General features: G+C 41.7%; 1 protein-coding gene across 1 annotated transcript in view; it reads right to left on the minus strand.

Annotated features, from left to right (window-relative positions):
- Positions 1 to 492: 492 nt before the first annotated feature.
- fscn1a (fascin actin-bundling protein 1a) overlaps positions 493 to 23740 on the minus strand; it is a 45249-nt gene continuing 22001 nt past the window's right edge. Inside the window, exons 3-5 of the mRNA XM_060840840.1 lie at positions 12897 to 13018; positions 4925 to 5092; positions 493 to 2803 (exon numbers count right to left, since the gene is read on the minus strand). Coding sequence (XP_060696823.1) covers positions 2601 to 2803; positions 4925 to 5092; positions 12897 to 13018 — 493 coding nt within the window. The 3' untranslated portion in view covers positions 493 to 2600. The remainder of the gene's footprint in view (positions 2804 to 4924; positions 5093 to 12896; positions 13019 to 23740) is intronic.

The following is a 23740-nucleotide window of genomic DNA, read 5'->3' on the forward strand; positions in this document are numbered from 1 at the left end:
ATAAGTGGACAGCTGCCTTGGAGCCGTGGGGTGTGGGGAACCTACACTGCAAGGCAGACCAGGAAATCTATGGTCTGAGGGCTTTTGTTGCAATTGTGAAATCACAATTGTACAATGGAAACAAAAATGGCAGTGACCATGACAAGAATGGGGGGGTAGCTGCTACTGCCTTGGAGGTGGGGTCTGCAAAGTAACCACAATGATACATCATTAAACCTGTGGGATGTGTCAAATGGTTTAAAATGTCTCTTGCATTCAAATGAGCTACAATACCAATAATTACTCAAAGCTATCAAAACAAACAGGAAAGGAAAAGAACAGGCAGGTGATCAGACAAGATGCTCAAAACATTTAGTTCATCTCCATTTCCAAAAGACAGTCCTTTGTGCTATTCTTATGTAGCATAGACCACTTGAGCAGAATGGCTGGTTTCAGTGCCAAAATCTCAGGATTAAGTTGCCACAACTCAAATTATTTGGTAAACAGTATGGATTTTCTGGCATATGCAACATCCGTTTTATTTGACATGACATTCCTCAAGTTATACAAATGACATGTACAAAAAAGAGAAAAGTGGAACCGTGTTACTTCTACAAGATACATTTGGGTGGAAATAATGCAACATTTGAAAGGTGAAACCTTTAAGCTGGCACCATTTTCAATGTCCTGATAAATGAGGGCTACGTTTTACTGATCTTTCATAAAAGAACATTTGAAGGTGTCTTACCACAAAGTTTTGGATCAAGCAATTCTTGAACCTCCTGCACAGTAATGGTGTAACCAACATTTAAAACAATATTTCCTTTCAGTAAATTTTCAATACGGATACCATAAACTAGAGGGTTGTTCTCTAGTTCACCCCAGTAGCTTCAGATCTTCTAGGACAATACTCAAGTCCACATTAATATGAGATGTGGGTTTTGGCAATTGGTTCCCTCAAATTACAAGACCACATGCATTTGCCATTAAGTACATTCTCAGTGAATGCAGCACTGCATTAAGAGATTCTACCATGGACCACTAAAGTCATACAAGGTCTAAATGCCTGTCCATCTTTCACTCAAAATGCATGAAACTATTTTCCTCAAAAGAAATGCTGCCTTAAAAAGTTCCAATTTATTCCTTCCAAAACTCAATTGCTACAATTGATTGGGTAGCTCAAAATGGAATTTGTTAGATGAATTTCTCTCATCCATTAGCCATAAAGGAAATGTAGTCTTAGCCAGGAAAGAGTATTTTGTAATGACAGAGAGGATCCCTCTGCTCAAATTATTAACAATTCACATTGGGATATCCAGTTTTATACCAATGTAATGGCACATTACAGTTTAGGAGGGATGCCCTGGCTTTCCAGTTCTAGGAATGTTAAGGCTTAATAAATTCCAGAAACAACCCCATTAATAAACAACATACTAAAATAGTCCAGTAGCCCCTGGATCATTGGGGAAGTGCTATTCAGTCCACATCCCCATCTCCAGTTCCAGCAACAGGCAAGGTGGCAGTGTCCAGTGTTTCAGCATTTTGCCCAATCTGAGCAGTCATGAAACATTGAGATTGTGGTCTTAATCCTCAAGGAATATGTTAAAGAGAGAGCATCATACAAGTTCCTATTTGGGATTCACAATGTACGGCAGAAATGTAAAGCATTAACTTTGTCGCACTCGAGGCATTGTCATTTTCACTAATACTTGGCACCCTCTTTTCCTAGTACAACTCTGCAGTAAGAAAGTAACTTGCTGAACTACAGAAGAATGGATAAACAATAGAAATGCACAACACAAGACCAGCTTAGGGCATTCCATATCCACATAATTTTATTCTGGGAAATGACATTATTGAAACGTTGCCGTGATTAAAATGTTGCCCACTGAAGTCCTAAACATCTCTACACCATTCTATTGTGCCAGTTGTATTTGATTTCTGAAGATTTCTAGAACTAGTGAAGATAATGCTTAAAGCAACATCTTCAGTTAGAAGGGCAACTAAGGAGTTCTGGCAATTGGATTTCATCTATTCACCATAAGAATTTTAATGGCTACAGTTAGAAAATGCTCAGTCCATTGAGGGGATGAGCATTGAGTTTGTTATCTAATCCAGAATTAAATTGCTTCTGCTAAAAAGGAATGGCTTTCACAGATCCAATATTGAGTCAGCTCGCTAGAAGAACTTCCCTTAATAAGCTGCATCCTTCCACCCTTTAGAAAGGGAGGCAGCGAGAGGCCAAACTCCCAGCCTGGCCTGATCAATGCACTTGTGAACATGGCTAATATTAGAACATCTGTTAGTACAGCAGCTGCAATCCATGGCCAGAGCAAGTTGAACCATAACTTTGGCAACACCACATTACAGATGTTCAGGAAAACCCTACCCTAACATGAAAAAAAAACTAAAGGGAATGTTACGTTGTAGAATCGAATTATACAGCCTGCATAGACCTAGGGAGATTATCTTCGATAACTATTGCCATGATAAGTATACAAAATCTGCTTTAAACAAATTGTCACGATATGTTGTGAAAGGCAGGCAGGCATTATGACTCATGGTAGGACTACTGCAAAAAAAAAATATGCTGGAAAGCCACATTTATATATAAAGTGCATTTAATACTCCCAGAGGGTCGAGGAGTCAATGCCATCAGCAGATGCCTTCAGCACACCTGCATGGTCCCCCTTCAAATACTTCCCATCTATTTTAATTGCAACTTTGTTGTAATCACAGAATTCAAACAGGAAATCGATGGGTTGATCACTGCTGCTGGTGACAGAAGAGTCACTTCCGACCATCCAGTATTTCCCAGTAGAATCTGCAAAAGAGTGCAAAGATATTGTGAGCCAACCCAGACCTAGCACAGCAACACACAATCACGGTCTTGGACAGATGCAGCATGATTTCACTCATCGACATATCCTGTAAAGATAGTAGCATATGATTGTTAGCTGCAACATACCAAGGTTTGGTCCTCCTTTTGTAGCACTTAAATAAGATACTCTGGTGAGTAGCAAGCAGGTGTTTGTTTTTTTTAGAAAAATCTTGAGAATTGGTATAATAATGGGAACCTGAACTACTGATATTCAACTTTCCCCAAAGTTGATGTTAATATCAAAACACTTTATAACTGGAAATTTTTAAAGGAGGACAAATTGACCAAAATTGGCAGCTGTGATCACTAAACCGGTTGAATTGAAATTATTTATCTGTGAAACGGATAATGAAGTTTGCTTAAAAATTGATTCCTGTTTATTTCATATGTACAGTATAAACTCACAGTCAGAGTCAGAGTCACAGAGATGTACAGCATGGAAACAGACCCTTCGGTCCAACCCGTCCATGCTGACCAGATATCCCAATCCAATCTATCCCACCTGCCAGCACCTGGCCAATATCCCTCCAAACCCTTCCTATTCATACACCCATCCAAATGCCTCTTAAATGTTGCAATTATTCCAGTCTCCACCACTTCCTCTGGCAGCTCATTCCATACACGTACCACCCTCTGCGTGAAAAAGTTGCCCCGTAGGTCTCTTTAGTATGTTTCCCCTTTCACCGTAAACCTATACCCTTTAGTTCTGGACTCCCACACCCCAGGGAAAAGACTTTTGTCTATTTATCCTATCCATGCCCCTCAATTTTTAAATCTCTATAAAGGTCACTCCTCAGCCTCCAATGCTCCAGGGAAAACAGCCCCAGCTTATTCAGCTTCTCCCAATAGCTCAAATCCTCCAATCTTGGCAATATCCTTGTACATCTTTTCTGAACCCTTTCAAGTTTCACAACATCTTTCCGATAGGGAGGAGACCAGAATTACACAACATTCCAACAGTGGCCTAACCAGTGTCCTGCACAGCCACAACATGACCTCCCAACTCCTGTACTCAATATTCTGACCAAAGGAAAGCATACCAAACACCTTCATTATCCTCTCTACCTGCGACTCCACTTTCAAGGAGCTATGAACCTGCACTCCAAGGTCTCTTTGTTCAGCAACACTCCCTAGGACCTTACCATTAAGTGTACAAGTCCTGCTAAGATTTGCTTTCCCAAACTGCAGCACTTCACATTTATCTGAATTAAACTCCATCTGCCACTTCTCAGCCCATTGGCCCATCTGGTCAAGATCCTGTTGTAATCTGAGGTAACCCTCTTCGCTGTCCACTACACCTCCAATTTTGGTATCAATATTGATCTGCTTAACTAAATTCTTCTCAATATCTAATAGCTAAAACACTTCCTGATACAGTTCAGGCTTGATCTCCAAAGAGAGAGCAATGCCATACAACTGGGGTCAGAGTTCCCAGAATTAAAGTGTAGGAAGGAGTAGGGAATAAAAACAGCGTTATTGCTCTGTTTAGTGACTCCTGTTGTAGATATTTAACTGAACGGTTCCAGGGATGAGAAACTTCTGTTACATTGGTGGAACTATCCTCATTGCAGGGAAGATTGAAGAGGAAATTGGATAGAAATTTTCAAAATCATGATGAATCTGGATACAGCAGAAAAGGAGAAGCTGTTCCTGTTTGTATAAGGAACAGGAAGGCACAGATTTGAAGTGATTTGCAAAATAAGCAAATGGAAGACCAGAAAAAAAAACTTGCACGTAACAAGTTGTTCAAGTCTGGAATGCACCGTGTAGAAACGGAGGAGAAAGGTTCAATTCATGCATTTAACCAGGGCTTGGATAGTTATTTAACTAGAAACAAGCTTGCAAAGGTATGGGGAAAGACTGCAAATGACAGTCATGACGCATATTTGGAGAGTCAGTACAGACAGTGGGATGAATCTGCACCGCAACACTTGGGATTGAGACTTTCCAGACTCCAGACATGAAAAAGGAACTAAGAGAATGAGATTCATGGAATCATGTCCTGCAAGAAATTACACCTACAGGAGAGAAACCTATAACAAGTAAACAAATGGAATGGCTTACCTTTGAGTCTGTAAGCACCATCATTAAATTCCAGCTGGAAGACATCGTAAGAAGATCTGTTTGAATCTAGGGTTCCAGTTGTTTTCCGGCATCCGATAAAGCCATGCTCTCCACGAAGAGCAATAATCGGCCTGTTGATGAGTTTCATCACAAATTCTTCAGTCTCCGCTTGAAAACAGGAAAGTTGAAGTGAACACTACAGCAATTCAGGCAGTGATGGTCAATTAGCCAGGACAATAGAAGACACACCCACATTTTTACCAATACCCTCTGGAGCAAGGAATCAACACATTTAGGGAAGGAGAAAAAAAAAGTGATACATTTAGGGTGAGAGGGGAAAAATATAAGAGAGACCTAAGGGGCAACTTTTTCACACAGAGGGTGATACGGATATGGAATGAGCTGCCAGAGGAAATGGAGGAGGCTGGTACAATTGCTATATTTTAAGAGGCATTTGGATGGGTATATGAATAGGAAGGGTTTGGAGGGATATGGGCCGGGTGCTGGCAGGTGGGACTAGATTGGCTTGGGATATCTGGTCGGCATTGACGGGTTGGACCGAAGGGTTGGTTTCCATGCTGCACAACTCTAGGATTTTATGTGGAAGAGAATATGAGCAATTCCTAGTCTCAGCTACTTGGAACCATTGGCACTGTGTGGAAAATTTGACAGGATTCAGTTATGCAGATGTTTGGAATCACTTCAGTGGGAGATGGAAGTTTCCATCAGGAACTACAGTCAACAAGTTTTTACTTCACCAGCACTGGGCAAGACATTTTAATCTAGAAGATATTACTTAAAGCAGAAAATACAAAATATACATGACTCAGCAAAATAGTTTAATTCAGAGCTTTGGGAAAACCGATGGCTGCAGTCAATTTTGTTTCATCGCCAATAAAAAAGCTTCCTGCCCCACATGGTACCAATGCCAAGTTTCAAAGTTGCTGTTGGTGAAAAGTCACCAGACACATGATAAAATGATAATCAAAGGACTTGGTTCTGAAAGAGGTGAATAGAAAATAAAAACCTAAAGTTCTTTAGCACTTAGGATACAATCTTTTTCAAATATCGACATTTTTCTGTAGCAATCATCTGACAATGTTAAAATAGAAGAATTGCAAAGCGCTATCTGGATTTGCAGTTTTCTAAAGTACTGGAATCTTTTTCTACTTAAATACCAAATATGAAGAAAAACCATTTCAAGAAAGGTTGGAAAAATACTTCAGTTTGAGACAAAACATAAAAGAACATGCTGCTCAAAATCTTCTGGTTTAGGAATAGATTATATACAACTGGTTAAATGCTTCCAGAAGGGATAGGCAAGGAGCTAAACCAGGAGATCCACATTGGTGCCTCAACATGGAACGTGGAGCACCGCAATAAAGTAGATGCAATTTTAAATTTTGCATAGGAAGTTTAAAATGTGTTGGGCACAAATGAAAAACAAGACTAGCCTGGAAATGCTTCTTGCACCATACATGAGTCAGTTTAAAGAGGAAAACTGAGTCAACCTGCTGTACAGAACAGAACGGCTTTTACAGCAAACTTGCCAAGGGAACGCTAGACTAATGGGACACCACTCTCACCAAACCAAAATAATAAGGAATGCCCTTCTGATAAACTGCATGTCAGAGTCAGCGTAATACTGCACAGAAACAGACCCATTGGTTCAACTAATCCATGCTGACCATGTTCCCAAACTAAACTAGTCCAATTTGCATGAATTTGGCCCATATCCTTCTCCACCTTTCCAATTCAAGAACTTTCTCCCTGGTAGTTCATTCCACACATGAACCATACTCTTTAAAAAAGTTGCCCCTCACCCTTTTTAAATCTTTCTCTGCTCACCTTTCCCCAACATCATCCTGGTAAATCTTTTCTGAACCCTCTCCAGTTTAGTAATATCATTCCTGTAACAGGGCAACCAGAACTGTTCAGTATCCCAGAAGAGGTCTCACCAACATCCTGTACAACTTTAGCATGGCTACCCAACTCCTATCCTCAAAAGGTCTGAGCAATGAAGGACAGCATGTTTAATGCCTTGTTAACCAGCCTGTCTACCTGTGATGCAAATTTCAAAGAAATATGTACCCGAATCCCTTCCTTGCTCTGTTCTATAACACCTAGAGTCCTGGGAAAAAGTGAAGACAGCAGATCAGTATCGAATAGTGTGGTGCTGGAAGAGCATTCCTGATGAAGGGCTTATGCCTGAAACATCGATTCTCCTGCTCCGTGGATGCTGCCTGACGTGCTGTGCTTTTTCCAGCGCCACACTGTCAACCACCTAGAGCCCTACCAACAACTGCATCCTCCTGGGGCAGCAATTTAAGGTTAGAGTTTTAAGGAGGGTGGTGAAGTAAGAATAAAAGGAACAGAAGGGGGCAACAAAGCAAGTAAATGAAATACACTTTGGTAAAGGGAACTATTTATATGGGAAAGAAAATAGGTATATAGTTGTGGTTATGGACAGTATAATTACAGAGATAGCTACAGTTTTCTGGACCTGGGAAGCCCTGAACTGAAGACTGTACCCAGGAGAGCAATAGAAAATAGACAGAGTAATCAAGAAACAACAATAAACAGCAAAGGGAGATAAGTTAGGAAAAGGACAGGACTAATAGCTCAAATGTATTTAGCATTCAGAACAAATAGATGAATTAGCAGGACAAATATAAGTTAATGGGTATGATCTCAAAGTATGTGCTTATGGAGACATGATTGCAAGGAGACCAGAACTGGAAACTAAATTTTCATAAGTATCTGACTTTTCAAAAAGACAGGCACAAAAGGAAAGGGCTGTAGGCTAGCATTGTTGGTATAGAATGAAATAAATATGACAACACCAAAACTGGAGATAGTGGTTAGCTCAGAGTACAGGACCTTTATCAGATGGGCTAATGAGCAGAGGAGTGGCAGTTGGAGTTAATCTAGATAAATGTGAGGTGCTGCATTTTGGAACAGCAAATCAGAGCAGTACTTGAACTATTAATAGTGCTGGGGAGTGCTGCTAAACGAGAGACTTTGGAGTGCAGGTTCATAATTCATTGAACATAGAAACACAAGTAGAGTGTATAGTGAAGGCAGCATTTGGTATACTTTCCTTTATTGGTCAGAGCATTGAGTATAGGAGTTGGGAGTCATGTTGTGGCTGTACAGGACACTGCTTAGGCCACTATGGGAATACTGTGTGCAATTCTGGTCTCCCTGCTATAGACAGGATGTCATGAAACGTGAAAGGGTTCAGAAAAGATTTACAAGGATATTGCCAGGGTTGGAGTGTTTGAGCCATAGGGAGAAGCGGAATGACTGGGACCATTTTCACTGGTGCATCAGAGGCAGAGGGGTGACCTTAGAGGTTACCTTAGAGGTTTATCAATCATGAGAGACATAGATAGGATAAATAGACAAGGTCTTTTCCGTGGGGTTAGTGCAGTCCAAAACTAGAGGGCATAGGTTTAGAGTGACGGGGGCAAGATTTAAAAAGGGACCCAAGGGACAACCTTTTAAAAGCACAGATGGTAGTGCATGTCCGGAATGAGCTGCCAGAGGAAGTGGAAATGGTAAAGGCTGGGACAATTACAATATCTAAAAGGCATCTGGATACATATGAATAGGAAGAGAATGCTGACAAATGTGACTTGACTTATCTGGTTAGCATGGATGAGTTGAACCAAAGTGTCTGTGCTGTATATCTCTGACTCTAAATGTAATAGCAAGAAATAATTTTGAGTCAGAAAATGTAAAAAGTATGATAGCTGGGTGAAGGTAAAATAGAAAAGGGTAAAGATGACACTGGAAGGGTAGTCTATAGGCCCACGAAGAGTAGCTATATGGTGGGACAGACACTCAGGAGATAATGAGGCATAAAACAAAGGCAGCTCATTCACCATGGGTGACTTTAGCCTTCATGTAGTTTGGGAGAGTCAGATTGGCAAAAACCATAAGGAAAAATTGAGTGTCTTCCAGAAGTTTCCTGGAACAATGTTATGGTGGATCCAACCAGGATCAGGCCATTTTTAATCTGATGATGTGTAACAAAGCAGATTTGATAAATGATTCACAATTAAAGATCCCCTCAGATAAAGTGATCAGAACATGGTAAAATAAAGCAGGAAGAACTTGGGTCAGAAATGATTACGTGAAACTTGAACCTGGCTAATTACAAAAGAATCAGGACTGACCTGGCTAAAGTGGACTGAAGGGGTTTAGCAGCAAAGATAGAGAGAAACAATGGCAGACATTTAAGATGATATTTTAAGGCTTACAGCAAAGGTATATTCCAGTGAGGAAGGAAGATTCTAAGAAATTGGGTAAATTTCAAAAATCAAAAGAGGGAGAAAATAAACTTTGAGCATAAACTTGCAAGTAACATCAAAACAGACAGTAAAATGTGGTTCAACAGCCAGAAAGGAAGTGAGACACCAAATTGAGCATAGATCCTGGAGAGAATGAGGCTGGGGAAGGAACAATAACGAACCTGAAACCAGCAAAGGAAACTGATAAATACTTGGAGAATCAGCCTTCACTGACTGCATTCCAAAACTAAAAATATTCAAACGGCAAAAGGAGGGGAGGGAATAAATACAATAACTAGTGAGAGAGAAAACCTGCCGGGAAAAAATAATGAGGTTAATCACCAATAAAGTATCACCATGCCACAACGACAGTGCACTCCCCTTCCCCAAATCCATGTCACATACCACTTGGAGAAAGCACAGGATGTGGCACGGGCAGAGAATATCCTTCAATGTCCAGCATCTTGGGGGTAGGGGTAGGGGATGGTGGTCTTGGCATCATCATTAATGACCAAGCTGGTCAAGTTTTAATGACAGTTGTTAGGCTAGGTGTACAGCAGTTGGTGGACGAATAAGCGAGAGAGAAAACATTTGACCTCCTCCTCGATCAGCTTGCTAGAGTGACATCTGCCTGTGACAGCCTGCTCAGTCAGAGTGACCAGATATGTGGGAGAGGTACCCTCAGTGTTGGAAGGCCTGGACGTCCACGAGGTGCTGTGGGCCATTATACTCCAACACATTCTGCAACTTCATGGCCTGGTGTATCTCCCACACTATCACCGCCACCGAATCAAAGGACCAACCCTAATTCAAAGAACAACGTTGGAGAGCATGGCAGCGACAGCAGCAGCACCAGGCATGCCTGAAAGTGAGGTGCTAACCTGGGGAGTCTACAACACTATAGACAGTGTAACCAAACAGCATAAGCAAGTGGTACACAGGACTAAACAATTCCACAAGCACTAATCAGATCTAACTTCTGTAGCCCTGCCATTCAACAATGAAACAAAGTATACAAAACAACTCACTTGAAGATGCAGCTAGCTCCATCCTCACTGATGGGCACAGTCTAAGGCTGGGTAAGGATAAAGATGTACAACAATCTTTAGCCAGAAGTACCAAGGTAGATGATGCATCTCAGCCCCTTCCAGCACCATATCAGTCTTCAGTCAACTCTACTCACTTCACGTACAAAAGGACAACTGAAGACACTAGATACCTCAATTCCATGCGTCCTTACCCAGGTGTGTCCTGTACACAAGAGGCAGGGCAAACTCCTCCCCTGTCAATACCACCCAATCAGTCTCCTGTTGGGGAAGTTACAGGTGGTGTCAGCAACAGTGCTATCACTTGCTTGGCAGTGGACTTCTTTCTGACGCTCAGCTGGATTCCACCAGGGCCAGTCAGCTCCTGACCTCATCACAACCTAGGCTTAAATATGGACAAGAAAGCTGAACACGTGGGGAGGCAATGACTACCCTTGCCATTAAGCTGTATTTGACAGTGTGTGTTATTAAGGAGCTCGAACAAAACTAGAGTCAATGGGAATCAGGGAGACTCTCTCTGCTGGTTTCAATCATTCCAGGCACATAGGAAGATGGGTGTAGGTGTTAGATATCAGTAATCTCTGTAGGAGTTCCCCAATGTAGTGTTCTCAGCTAAATCCATTTCAACTGTTTCATAAGTGATGTTTCCTTCATCAAAAAGTCAGTGTTCAGTACTATTTTGATTCCTCCAATGCTGAAGCAATCCACATCAAATTGCAAGAAAACCTTGACAATATTCAGGTATGGGACAGCACAGTGTTGCAGTGGTTAGCATCTGCTGACTCACAGCACCAAGGAGCCAGGTTCGATCCCAGCCTTGTGTCTGTGCAAATTCCAGACATTCTCCCAGTGTCTGCGAGAGTTTTTTTAAGATTAAAAACCCTACAGTGTGGAAACAGGCCCTTCGACCTAACCAGTCCATAGTGACTCTCCGAACAGTAACCTACCCAGACCCATTTCCCACTGACTGATGCGCCTAGCACTACGGGCAACTTAGCATGGCCAATTCACCTCACTTGCACATCTTTTGACTGTGGGAGGACACCGGAGCAAATCCACGCAGACACGGGGAGAACGTGCAAACTCCACACAGACAGTCACCAGAGGCTGGAATTGAACCTGGGACCCTGATGCTGTGAGGCAGAAGTGCTAACCACTGAGCCACCGTGTCGCCTGGTGTTCAATTGTTTTCCCCCATATTCCAAAAATATGCAGGTTAGGTGGGTTGGCAATATTAAACTGCCCATGGTGCCCAGGGATGTGCAGACAAGGTGGATTAGCCATGGGAAAATGCAAGGTTGCAGGGATGGAGTGGGTCTGGGTGGGATGCCCATTGGAGGGTTGGTGTGGATTCGAAGGGCTGAATGGTTCTGTCTCCACACTTCTATAGGCATGGAAATTATAATCTCCAACAAGATCCATCATCTCTTCTTGACACTCAGTGGTGTTACCAACATATCTGCCATGAACACCACCATGGGAATGATCATTAATCTGAAACTGTCGCTACATGAAGTCAGAGGCTAGGAATCTTGTAAGTAACTCTAAAGCCTGGCTACAATGTACAAAGCAGAAGTCAGGAGTGTAATGGAATAATCTCCACTTTTCTGCAGAAGTGCAGCTCCAACATGAGAAACAGTCTACATAATCAGCACTGCACCCATAAACATTCACTCCCTCCACCACGCAGTAGCAGCAGCGCATACCATTCATAAGAAACGCTGCAGAGATTCAGAGGCTCCTTAGACAGCACCTTCCAAACAGATGATCACTACCAGCTAGAAGAACAAGGACAAAAGACATGGGAACACCAGCACCTGCAGGTTCTCTTAATGTTACTAATCATGATGACAGAAATATAGCTGCATTCCTTCATTACTGCTGGGACAAAATTCTGGAATGCCCCCAAACCATTTAATAACACTTTGGTGTACACTAACAGATTACAGTGGTTCAATAAGGCATCCCACACCGCTTTCAGGGCAACTACATATGGGCAATAAATGCTGGCCTGACCAGTGAAGCCCAGATACTCGATTTCACTTAAGTTTTTTTAAAAATGTATAAAAATTTAGGTGATTTTAAGCCATTCTAAGATGAACTGGATACAATAAAGGTTCTATACATGGAGAAAATGGTGGAGACTTTATAATGAATCTAAAGCTGCTTCCTAGGTCAATACACCTCAGCAAATAGCAATGTGGGGCATGATCAGGTGGGGAACAAAATGAGAGCTGTTCAATTTAGCTCCAGAAGTGAAATGGTGCAAATACCTACATCAATGTAGAGTAATGGAAGTGACTGATAATAACTGTTACACTCAAAGTTAGGGTAGAAGAGGAGATTAAAATTAGTTTCTAGGACTAGGGTGGAGCAAATTTCAGATGAGTTAGTGTTGGCCCAAAGTAACAGAGAATTAAAAATAACTTGACAAATCAGCAGTGGAGAAATCTTCAATAAAAAAGTGTATAATTAATGTAAATTTATTCTTCAAAAACAAAATGGCATATTGTCCCACTTCTCCAATTAAATACCAGTTCAAATTGCAAAAAAAGGGACAATGTATGGGGAGGGGAGGGGAGGCTGTAAGCCACAGTCATGCCTGTGTATAATTTGGAAGCCTCGGCCTACCTGGTGTTTCTATGCTGGCACAAAGCTGCCCATTCTTTTTTGCGGTCACATATTTTCCATTGACAGCCTTCAGAACAATCCTTCTCCCACGCCATTCAATTTCAAAGTAGCAATTGCCATTTCTGTGGAACAAAAATACAGGAAAGAAGATTAATTCTGTGTAGGTTGAAAAAACTGGATTTGAAATGAGGACTTTAGTCATTGCACAGCATCCACAGCAAGCACATTTTGTAATGTAACCCATAACCATCACTGGCTAATGTCATTTACCTCAAGTTTATTCCTCTCACTGCTGTAATCTATTTTATACAAAAGGAACTGGCACAAACTGTTCAGGAATTTTTGGAATTTTAATCCTCATCTCAACTGAACTTTAAGAAGGTGTATAGATATAGATCAGTTTCAGTCTTATAATGGTTTCTTCAAAGCAAAAAAAAACTACAATTATTCAAATTTGGAATTAACTATACAAATAGCTACCCAAGAGCACAAACATTATTTCACAGTTTACACCTTCCATGTCTTTTTGCTTGGACAGTGCTGGGCTTCTGGTACCGACAACTCGATTTAAACCTCCTCACTTTTTCCTCTTTGCCAGAACTTGTGACTCTGCGCAGCAGGTCATAGACTCCACCTCAAGTCCACACCAGCTCCTACTGTATGGCAATGAATGGGGGAATGAAATGGACTGCACAACCATTCTTAACGTCACACCACATCTCCAACATTGAGTGTTGTGGAATAGAGTGCAAGTTGTAATAGAACAACAAAACACAGAACAGATTTGAAGGTAATCTCTCCACAACACCCTGACTGACCTGTCTGTTATCCTGGCTTTAGACTGGCTTCCATTGGTAGGAGAGACTAGGACCAGGGCTCAGCCTTAGAATAAAGGGAAGACCTTTTAGAATGGAGATAAGGAGAAATGTCTTCAGCCAGTGTGGTGAATCTATGGAATTCATTGCCACAGAAGGCTGTGGAAGCCAGGTCAAGTATATTTAAGACTGAGATAGAAAGGTTCGAGTGTCAAGAGTAACAGGGAGAAAGAGAGAGAATGGGGTTGAGAAACTTATCAGCCATGATTGAATAGCAGAGCAGACTCAATGGGCTGAATGGCCTAATTGCTGCTCCTAGGTCTTATGGTTGTATTTGATCTGCAGACTGATCATGACCAATCCCCAGACTGTACAGGCATAAATCCCTTGAGCTCTGGTAGGTGTGGCCAAACCCCTGGACAGAGAAAGGACAAGCTGCTTGACTGATTCTGGTAGTACCCCAGGCTGACCATGGTGCCCTTCCACTCGAGTTGAGGGAAACACCCCTTTGATTTTCACGTAAGGCTATTTGCTTGAAGCACACGTACGCGTTTTCTGAAAAACTTTGTGGCACACGTGGGTTGGATGCGGTTGACATACCATTGTGCTGCATAGAGACCTGTCCACCACATTTGGTTGTTCAGAGCTCACCACCCTGACAAACAAACAGTCTGCTACTCCCTCTGCACTAAGAAGCAATGCAAGCCACAGAGGCTGGCAAGCCTGCAACTGAACACTTCATGGCATGTGCACAAAGGCAGTGTAACCCAGAGAGAGGCTAGCAGCCCATAAACTAGTGCTGAAGTTTGGGAGTTTGAGAGAGTGCAGGAAAGAAAGCAATGTGACTAAGACAAAGCATGGAGGTCTCCCAGCAAGGGCAAAGTGAGTTAGCACGAACAAAGCAAACTAAGAGTCACAAGATGCATCTGAAACATGTCCCTGTGCATAAAGCACCCTAACCGAAGAACGCCTGTCAAATGTCCCCGGAGTGATTAAGGACTGAGGTGATGCCAGAGTTAGTCAAACAGTACACATGACGACAATGTGAAAGGCTGGTGTTCTGCTGGTGCTGACGAAGTGCGATGAGGATGGCAGATCTGAGGAATGATGTTCAAGGCTTGAGGCGTGGAGGGGAGGGGCTGGAGAGAACTGCTAAAGTGCTTCTCAGCAATGAGATTCTGAATTGTTCATTCTTTCGATATTCTTGCAACATTTCCAGATTTGCTCACACTCCGGCAGATACAACCACTATCTGAAGTAAAGTTCTAATCTAAACAATCAAGTCAATTTATTCTGGTCACATATACTGAGATACAGTGGAAAGTATTGTTTTGCAGGCTAAACTAATGGATCATATCACATGAAGTGCCTCAGGGTAGCAGAACAGAGTACAGATTATAGTTTTACAGCTGCAGAGAAGATTCAGAGAGAGACATCAAAATTGATGTTTGAGAGGTCAACTCAAAAGTCTGATGACAGCAGGCAAGACTCAATAGATTTACACGGATGTTACCAGGGTTGGAGGATTTGAGCTACAGGGAGAGGTTGTCAACGCAATCTAGTCCCACCTGTCAGTACTTGGCCCATATCCCTCCAAACCCTTCCTATTCATATACCAATCCAGATGCCTTTTGAATGTTGCAATTGTATCAGCCTCCACCACTTCCTCTGACAGCTCATTCCATACGCATACCACCCTCTGTGAAAAAGTTGCCCGAGGTCTCATATCTTTCCCCTCTCACCCTAAACCTATGCCCTCTAGTTCTGGACTCCCCAAACCCAGGGAAAAGACTTTATTTATCCTATCCATACCCCTCGTGATTTTATAAACCTCTAAGGTCACCCCTCAGCCTCTGACGCTCCTCTCTATGACTCTATTTGGCCATGTCATCATGGTAAGGATACCACTCTGGATCAGGTTCGAGCCACTTCCCTCCGTAACAAATCACCTTCTCCGGTCATTGGATTGGAAAATCTGCATTTTTTAACAATACTTGGTACGCTATTAGAGTTCCATTATTTGACCAGCCATGATGTGGAGGAGCCAGTGTTGGACTGGGGTGGACAAAGTTAAAAATCGCCAGGTTATCGTCCAACAGGTTTACTTGAAAGCATCAGCTTTCAAAATACTGCTCCTTCACTACCTGCTCCAAAAGAAAACACCAGTTGCACTACAACCTGGTGTTGTGATTTTTAACTATGATTTGATATGATTCAGTTCCCTCTGAACTATTTTCTCAGTCTACATTCCATTTATTCTATTGGGTTTTAAATTCATTGATGGCCCCTGTGTGTTGCTAGCTGCATCAACATTTTCTGTTCATATCTAATGATCCAAAGGACAATCCGCCAACCACACTGTTGTGGGTCTATTGTCACACATAGTCCAGACCAGGTAAGGATGGCAGATTTCATTCCCTAAAAAGGACATTAGTGATCCAGATGGGTTGTTACAACAATTGACAGTGGCTACGTCACCCAAGTTTTTAGGGAGTTCAAATTTCACCATGTGCTATTTGAGCCAATGAGTTCAGATTATTAGCAAAATCCTGCAGATGCTGGAAATCTCAAACAAACAGAATGCTGGAGAAACTGGTGGCATCTGTGAAGAGAGAAACAGAATATTGTGTCTCTGGTATGATTCTGGTATGTCAGGAAACTTTAAAATATTTTTTTGATAGAGGTGGTGAAGAAGGGGGACAGATGGTGAGAGACCCATTGCAAAAGTCAAAGGGGTTTGTTAATAGTAGTGAAGAGAGAAAGATATAAAACATAAATGAAAGGAAGTTGTGGAAGTAGAAAGGAACTATTAGAACAGAACAGTACAGCACAGTAGAGGCCCTTCCATCCTTGATGTTGCATCAGCCTTTTGTCCTACTAAGATCAGACTAACCTGCATACCTTTCATTGTACTAACTTCCAAGAGTCGCTTAAATGTCCCTAGTGTATCTGACTCTACCATCACTGTTGGCAGTGCATTCCAGGCCCCCACGACTAAGTAAAAAGCCTATCTCTGACAGCTCCTCTAAACCTTCCTTCAATCACCTTAAAATTATGTCCCCTTGTGATAGCCATTTCCGCCCGGGGAAAAAATCTCCAGCTATCCAATATCTATGCCTCTCATCATTTTGTATATCTATCAATCACTTCTCAGCCTTTTTGCTTCAATGAGGAAAGTCTTAGCTCCCTCAATCTTTACTTCATATGACATGCCCTCCAGTCCAACCTGGTAAATCTCCTCTGCGCCCTTTCTAAAGCTTCCACATCTTTCCTGTAACGAGGCGACCAGAACTGAATTCAATATTCCAAGTGTGGTCTAGCCAGGACTTTTATAGAACTGCAACATAATTTTGCAGCTCTTAAGCTCAATCATTCCTCTGCTTATGAAAGCCAACACACCATACACCACCTTAACAAAGCTATCAACTTGGTTAGCAACTATGGAAATGGACCCTAAGATCCCTCTGTTCTTCCACACAGCCAAGAATCCTGCCTTTAACCCTGTAATCTGCATTCAAATACAACCTTACAAAGTGAATCACTCCACACTTTTCCAGGTTGAACGCCGCCTACTAAATCAGCCCAGTTCTGCATCTTGGCAATGTCACATTGCCATGTACAACAGCACTCCACACTATACACAACTCCAAACTTTGTCAGCAGCAAATCTACTTACCTACTTCCTCATCCACGTAACTTTCAAAAATCACCAACAGCATAGGTCCCAGAACAGCCCCATGCAGAACACTATTGGTCAAGCTCCAGGCTGACTACTTTCCATCTCCTACCACCCTCTCTTCTGTGGGCTAGCCAATTCTGTATCCAGACAGCGACATTTCCCTGTATCCCATGCCTCCTTACATTCTGAATGAGCCTACCATGGCGAACCTCATCAAACGCCTTGCTAAAATCCATACACACCACATCCATTGCTCTACCTTCATCAACATGTTTTGTCACATCCTCAAAGAATTCAATAAGGTTTGAGAAGAATGACCTGCCCCTCCCAAAGCCCTCTATTCTCTCCCTAAGAGCAAAGTAAACAGACAAACAGGACAAAGCTGTTTGAGGTGGGGGTTAGAAAATAAGAAAATGTAAATCAGAAAATGTGATCTGTTCTGAAGTTATGAAATTTAACATTGAGACCATGAGGCTGCCAAGTGCCTTAGCAGAAAATGAGGTGATGCTCCTTAAAATTGTATTGTGCTGTGTTGAACATTGCAACAAGACCAAGGCAGAAAGGTTAGCAGGAGAGCAAGATGGTTTATTGAAGTGGCAAGCAACTAGGTCAAGATCATTCCTACAGACAGTGCAAGTGTCCTGCAAAACAGTCACCCAGTCTGTGTCCACAGTGCTCACTATTGTAAAGGAAACCACATTGTGAGCAGTGAATGCACTAGACTACATTGAACAAAGCAAAAGAACACTGCCGCATCTGGAAGGTATGTCTGGGGCCTTCAGATAGCGAGGGCGATGGTGAATGGACAACTGTTATAAATTCTGCAAGTCCCCAGGAAGGTGCCATGGGGAGTGAAGAAGTGTTAGGAATTTCATAGGGAATGGTATCTGCAGAATGCTGACATTGGAGAGAAGGGGAACGTTTGTACAGTAGCAGCACCTTGTTGGAGGTAGTGGAAATGGCAGAGGATGATCTTTTTTAATGTAGAGATGAACAGGGTGGGAAGTAAGGACAAAGAGAACCAGATAGATTCTGGGGGCAGCCTTACTGAAGATGCAGAACAGATGCGAAGGAAACTGCAAATGGGAGAATGGAACACAATCCTTACTGGAAGCAGGGCAGAGGAGATGTGATCAGGTCCTTGTTTTTGCACCTACAGTATCTGCATTTAAAAAGGACCCTTCTAACACCCAGCCTTTTCTGGTTTACCTTGCTCTTAAGTATGAAGGACTTATTCTCCCACTTTCACACTTTAATTTACAAGTCGTTCTGGTATAACCCACGTTTCATTAATACAAATGGGCTATAACGCAATTGACAAATTGTGGATTCTGTTTGGATAACGCAAACTTTCTAGTGAGTGGGTATAATGATTTTCTATCATGGTTTTCCATTGCACAATTTACTATAGCACAGGGTCGGAAAGGAACGATATGTATACCCATTTTACATCTTTTTTCACCATTTTAACAGCTCGCCTTTTGTACTGGGTCTCTACACCACTTGCCGTCATCAACTTCCGTAAAGGAATAAGATTTCTGTCACCTTTAAATTTAGGAGAAGTCAAAGCAGACTTGAACTTTACTGATGAAGGGCTTTTGCCTGAAACGGCAATTCTCCTGCTCCTCCGATGCTGCCTGACCTGCTGTGGTTTTCCAGCACCACACTCGACTTGAAACTTGACTGTTTCTTTCTCCACACATACTGCCAGTCCTGCTAAGTTTCTCCTGCAGTAGAACATAGGACAGTATAGCACAGCACAGACCCTTCGGCCCTTGATGTGGTGCCAACTTTTTATCCTACTCGAAAGATCAAACTAACCTACATACCTCATTTTACGATCGTCCATGTGCCTCTCCAAGAGTCACTTAAACATCCCTAATGTGTCTAATGCTACTGCCACTGCTGGCAATGCATTTCCCTGCACCCACCACTCTGTAAAGAATCTACCTCTGTTGTCTCCCCTAAAAACTTTCCTCCAACCAGCTTAAAATTATGCTGCCTCGTGATAGCCATTTCAGCCCTGGAAAAAAAAAGTCTGACTATCCACTCTATCGATGCCCATCATATTGTACACCTCTATCATGTCACCTCTCACCCTTCTTTGCTCCAATGAGAAAAGCCTTCGCTCCCACAACCTTTACTTCACAAGACATGCCTTCCACTCCAGGCAGTATCCTGGATAATCTCCTCTGCACCCTTTCTAAAGCTTTCATATCCTTTCTATCATAAGGCAACTGACCACAATATTCCAAGTTTGGTCTAACCAGGGCTCCAGAGAGCTGCAGCCTCACAGCTCAAACTTAATCCCCCTGCTATACCATACGCCTTCTCAACAGCCACATCAACTTGGGTGGCAACTCTGGGGGAACTGTGGCCATGGACTCCAAGACCCCTCTGTTCCTCCACACTGCCAAGAATCCTGTCTTTAACCCTGTACTCTGCATTCAAATTCAAATCTTCCAAAATGAATCACTTCACAATTTTCCAGGTTGAACACTTATTCTACATTTGATCCCTAGAATATTGGCCTAGGATTCTGGATTAAGAGTCCAATGATATTACCAAAGCCACCGCATGCCTCAGAATATTTGGCAGTGGTGGATTCAATCCATTGTCAAAGAAACTGGAATGTAAATCCAGAGCCTTCAATCACTCGGCCATGCTAACCATATCTTGTGTGAACACAAGCCTTGAATGCATGCATTCAAAGATTGGATTATGGGTATTAGAATTCCTACCCTAGGTATAATAGCAATGTAGGGTTTTTTTTGGCAAGTATTTGTAGTAGAAAGGTGCAAGGGTTTAAAAGGGCTAATGCAGAGAAGTGTATTAAGTACCACCCAACATGCTATCATTGGAGGTAAAAACAATGACTGCAGATGCTGGAAACCAGATGCTGGATTAGTGGTGCTGGAAGAGCACAGCAGTTCAAGCAGCATCCGAGGATTGGACTCAGGAGTGACTTACCATTAAGGTCTCCCTCAGTCTAAGTAACAATGTCTGTTACATCAATATAACCTGTATTCTCGTGGTCATCATGCAAAAATTATATCTCATTTAAGACATTAATCTCTTTCCATTCGGACTGCCAGCTGGTTTTGTTCTACCACACCAGATCAAGCAGAACGTGCAAATGCTTACCAGGAAAGAGGGTGCTGGCAGCAGCTCTACCAGTTAGACCTTTCACCGCAATGAGGAATCATCTTACAACAGGCATCTCTAACTCAGTGGTCATAAGGGATCTGAACACATCTAACAGAAATAAGCTACAATCTTAATATAGATCACCTGGACATTATTCCACAGACTGATCAATGAATTTGCTCCACCTTCATCCAACCACAGTCATGGACATGTACAAAACCTTCTGCAAGAAACTTTATGATGCAGTTTTATATATGAAAATTACCACAGGCTTTAGTTTAGTTCCATTGACCAAGCATGCTCATATTACTATGAATCATGCGCTCTCATGCTCTTGTCATTTTCACTAGAAATCTTATTTTTAATCTTTCCACTCCACAATTTGGCTGGAGGGATATAGTGGTACCTGCATGAAACACTCCTGCATTTCCATGTGACCAAAAGTGTACTCCTAATTTGGCCATGGTTTGATGAGGAATCACTGGAAACTGGTCGTTTTAGCTGGAGGTCCATTAGTAGCCTGAGCAAGCTGTTTCCTGCCACAACTGCAGGTTGTTAAAGTGGTTACACCAACTAGCTAATAGTCGGAAACATTTGCAGGACGCGGGGGTTTGATTCAGCCCACTTAAAGTGCATACAGCCCATAATCCCTTGATTCCATGCACTGACTTACTGTACATGGCAATTAAAAACGGCATTTCTGGGGTGAGAATATAAATCAAGATAAATGACTAATGAGAAAACAGCATTTATTACAATAGAAAAGTTGACTCATATATAGCATTATTTTTGACACCAAATCAGGCATCTTAAGATGCCACAACTTACAGTGTGTAATAGATTACAGATTCCAGCTGCATTAGGGAGGAGAAAACTGGTCTTAACTCATGAATGAGTCAATGGTCAAGAGAAGACCTTGGCCATTTCAAGTATTCCAGTTCAGGTCTGGTTTTCCGATAATGTGGTTTAATCCTTTTATTGTTCAATTTCTAAAATTTGCCTTAAGACTTTAACAGATAGTAACAAAATCTTTATAAGCCGTAAAGACTTATTCATTTCCAAAAAATATTGAAGCACATAATTCATTAGAGTTCTGATGTAAATGGTGGATTTTTTTTATATAAGAAAAAGTTTGGGTTTCTGGTTTGAGTTAGTAACCTGTGTGTGCACCTAAAATTAATAACTGATGTGTAAGCATTTCTTTAGCCATGGTGATTTCCCCTACAACAGTTTGAGGGGCCAGGCTTTAATGTGAATCGGTTGAATGTGTCGGTCTGGTCTCAGAGACACAGATTTTTTTTTGCCTTGTTTTATCTTTGATTGTTTTGCATTCAGCATGGTCAATAAAGGGCCCTCGAGGATTGTTAAATTCTGGAATTTTTTAAAAAATGCTCAAGGGAAACACCGATAGTTTACAGAGGGAGACATTTTCTTTCAGTTTTGGATTGTCCTGTGAAGTTCTTGGAATAGGATGGCTCCGCAGACTAGTACTCCAGAGAAAGGAAGGATATATAGTGAAGTAAGTTGTCTTAGTGTCAGAGAAATTTGCCCAATAGGTTAGAGATCACTAAACACCGCTCAAAGTGAAGTTAACAAAACAGTATTGCAAGCGATGTTGCTGGAAGAGAAATTGACTAGGCTGACAGTCTGTACAGGTAGATCAGAATGTCTTTTCCCAGAGCAGAGGATGAGACCAGTTTTATTGTAATGCTGCACAATGACACTGATTAAGAAATGGGAAACTACAACGTATCTGGAAATGGAGTAATCTAGTTACAAGGATACTAATTGGAAAACAGTTATCGGATGGATGTTCAGTTCCTTCACAATGCAACATTCTGACAGTAACAACGGTTCCATTCCTCTTCACACGTAGGTGTTAATGTCTCTTCTGAATTGGTGAGGTGCTTCCATTGTCCAGTGGTGCCTCTCTGTCTGACTTACTGTTTGTGGGGCTTTGGTATTGCTGGGTTGTGAAACTACCCTTAGGGCTTTGAGACATTTGTGGTGCTGTCATGTCCATGGGAGCTTAAAGCCTAATCCCTTGTCTGCATGCTGTCTGATTCGGCTTGTGGGCTGCTTGGGAATTCTGGGTGCTCTGGTACAGTTTGGCCAATTTTGCTTTTGTGGGCCTATTGTGGGTTAGCAAATCTTTTCTGAAAATATGTTGCTGGTTAAAGCACAGCAGGTTAGGCAGCATCCAAGGAACAGGAAATTCGAAGTTTCGGGCCAGAGCCCTTCATCAGGGCTCTGGCCCGAAACGTCGAATTTCCTGTTCCTTGGATGCTGCCTAACCTGCTGTGCTTTAACCAGCAACACATTTTCAGCTCTGATCTCCAGCATCTGCAGACCTCACTTTTTACTAGCAAATCTTTTCCCATAGTTTGAGAATGAACAGTTAAGTGTTAGCTCAAGCCAATACTATGTGCATTATAATAGCTCTAGGAAGAAGCTACCATCAGTTACAGGGTAATAGTTAAGTCACACTGGACTTCAATCCACTGAACTGTTTGCCACAGGTAGTCTGGAGAGACTTTTATGCAAATTATATTTTAGGTACTATACAAAAGCATTTTTCTCCCTTTTCAATTTATGAAAGACTGTTTTGGGATTAGATTGTATTTTTAAGGTATTTAAAAATCTGTGTGTAGTGGTTTCATTTATTCTATCATAATTGCTATTGTTAATAAACTTCTGTTTTATTGTTTAAAAAGTCTGCAGTATTCCATACTTTCGTTTCAGTAAGAGACCACTTCATTAAACCAAAAGACAAATCAATGTAAGACCTATCCGACAGGTTCCCTTCTGGGATTTGATTTGTCTGATAACATCAACTGGGATACTAAACAATCACTCTGTAGAAGATTTCAGTCATTCCACACTCTTCCTTCAATATTATAATTTGGAGATGCCGGTGTTGGACTGGGGTGTACAAAGTTAAAAATCACACAACATCAGGTTATAGTCCAAATAAACCAGTTGGACTATAACTTGGTGTTGAGAGATTTTCAATATTATAGAAACTAGCTTCACTTAAGGGTCTCAACTACAGACTAAAATGCAGAGAGTCAAAAATAGAGAAGAGCTAGAAAAGCTTGGCAAGTGATGCATTCACATAAATTAATACTTTAAAATTATTTTCAAAGTGTTTTTTGGGACAAATCAAAACAATCTATCCAGGCTCAAATATTTGGGAGTTATGT

The sequence above is a fragment of the Hemiscyllium ocellatum genome, chromosome 20 (genome assembly GCF_020745735.1).
Source record: "Hemiscyllium ocellatum isolate sHemOce1 chromosome 20, sHemOce1.pat.X.cur, whole genome shotgun sequence".
NCBI classification, from domain to species: Eukaryota; Metazoa; Chordata; class Chondrichthyes; order Orectolobiformes; family Hemiscylliidae; genus Hemiscyllium; species Hemiscyllium ocellatum.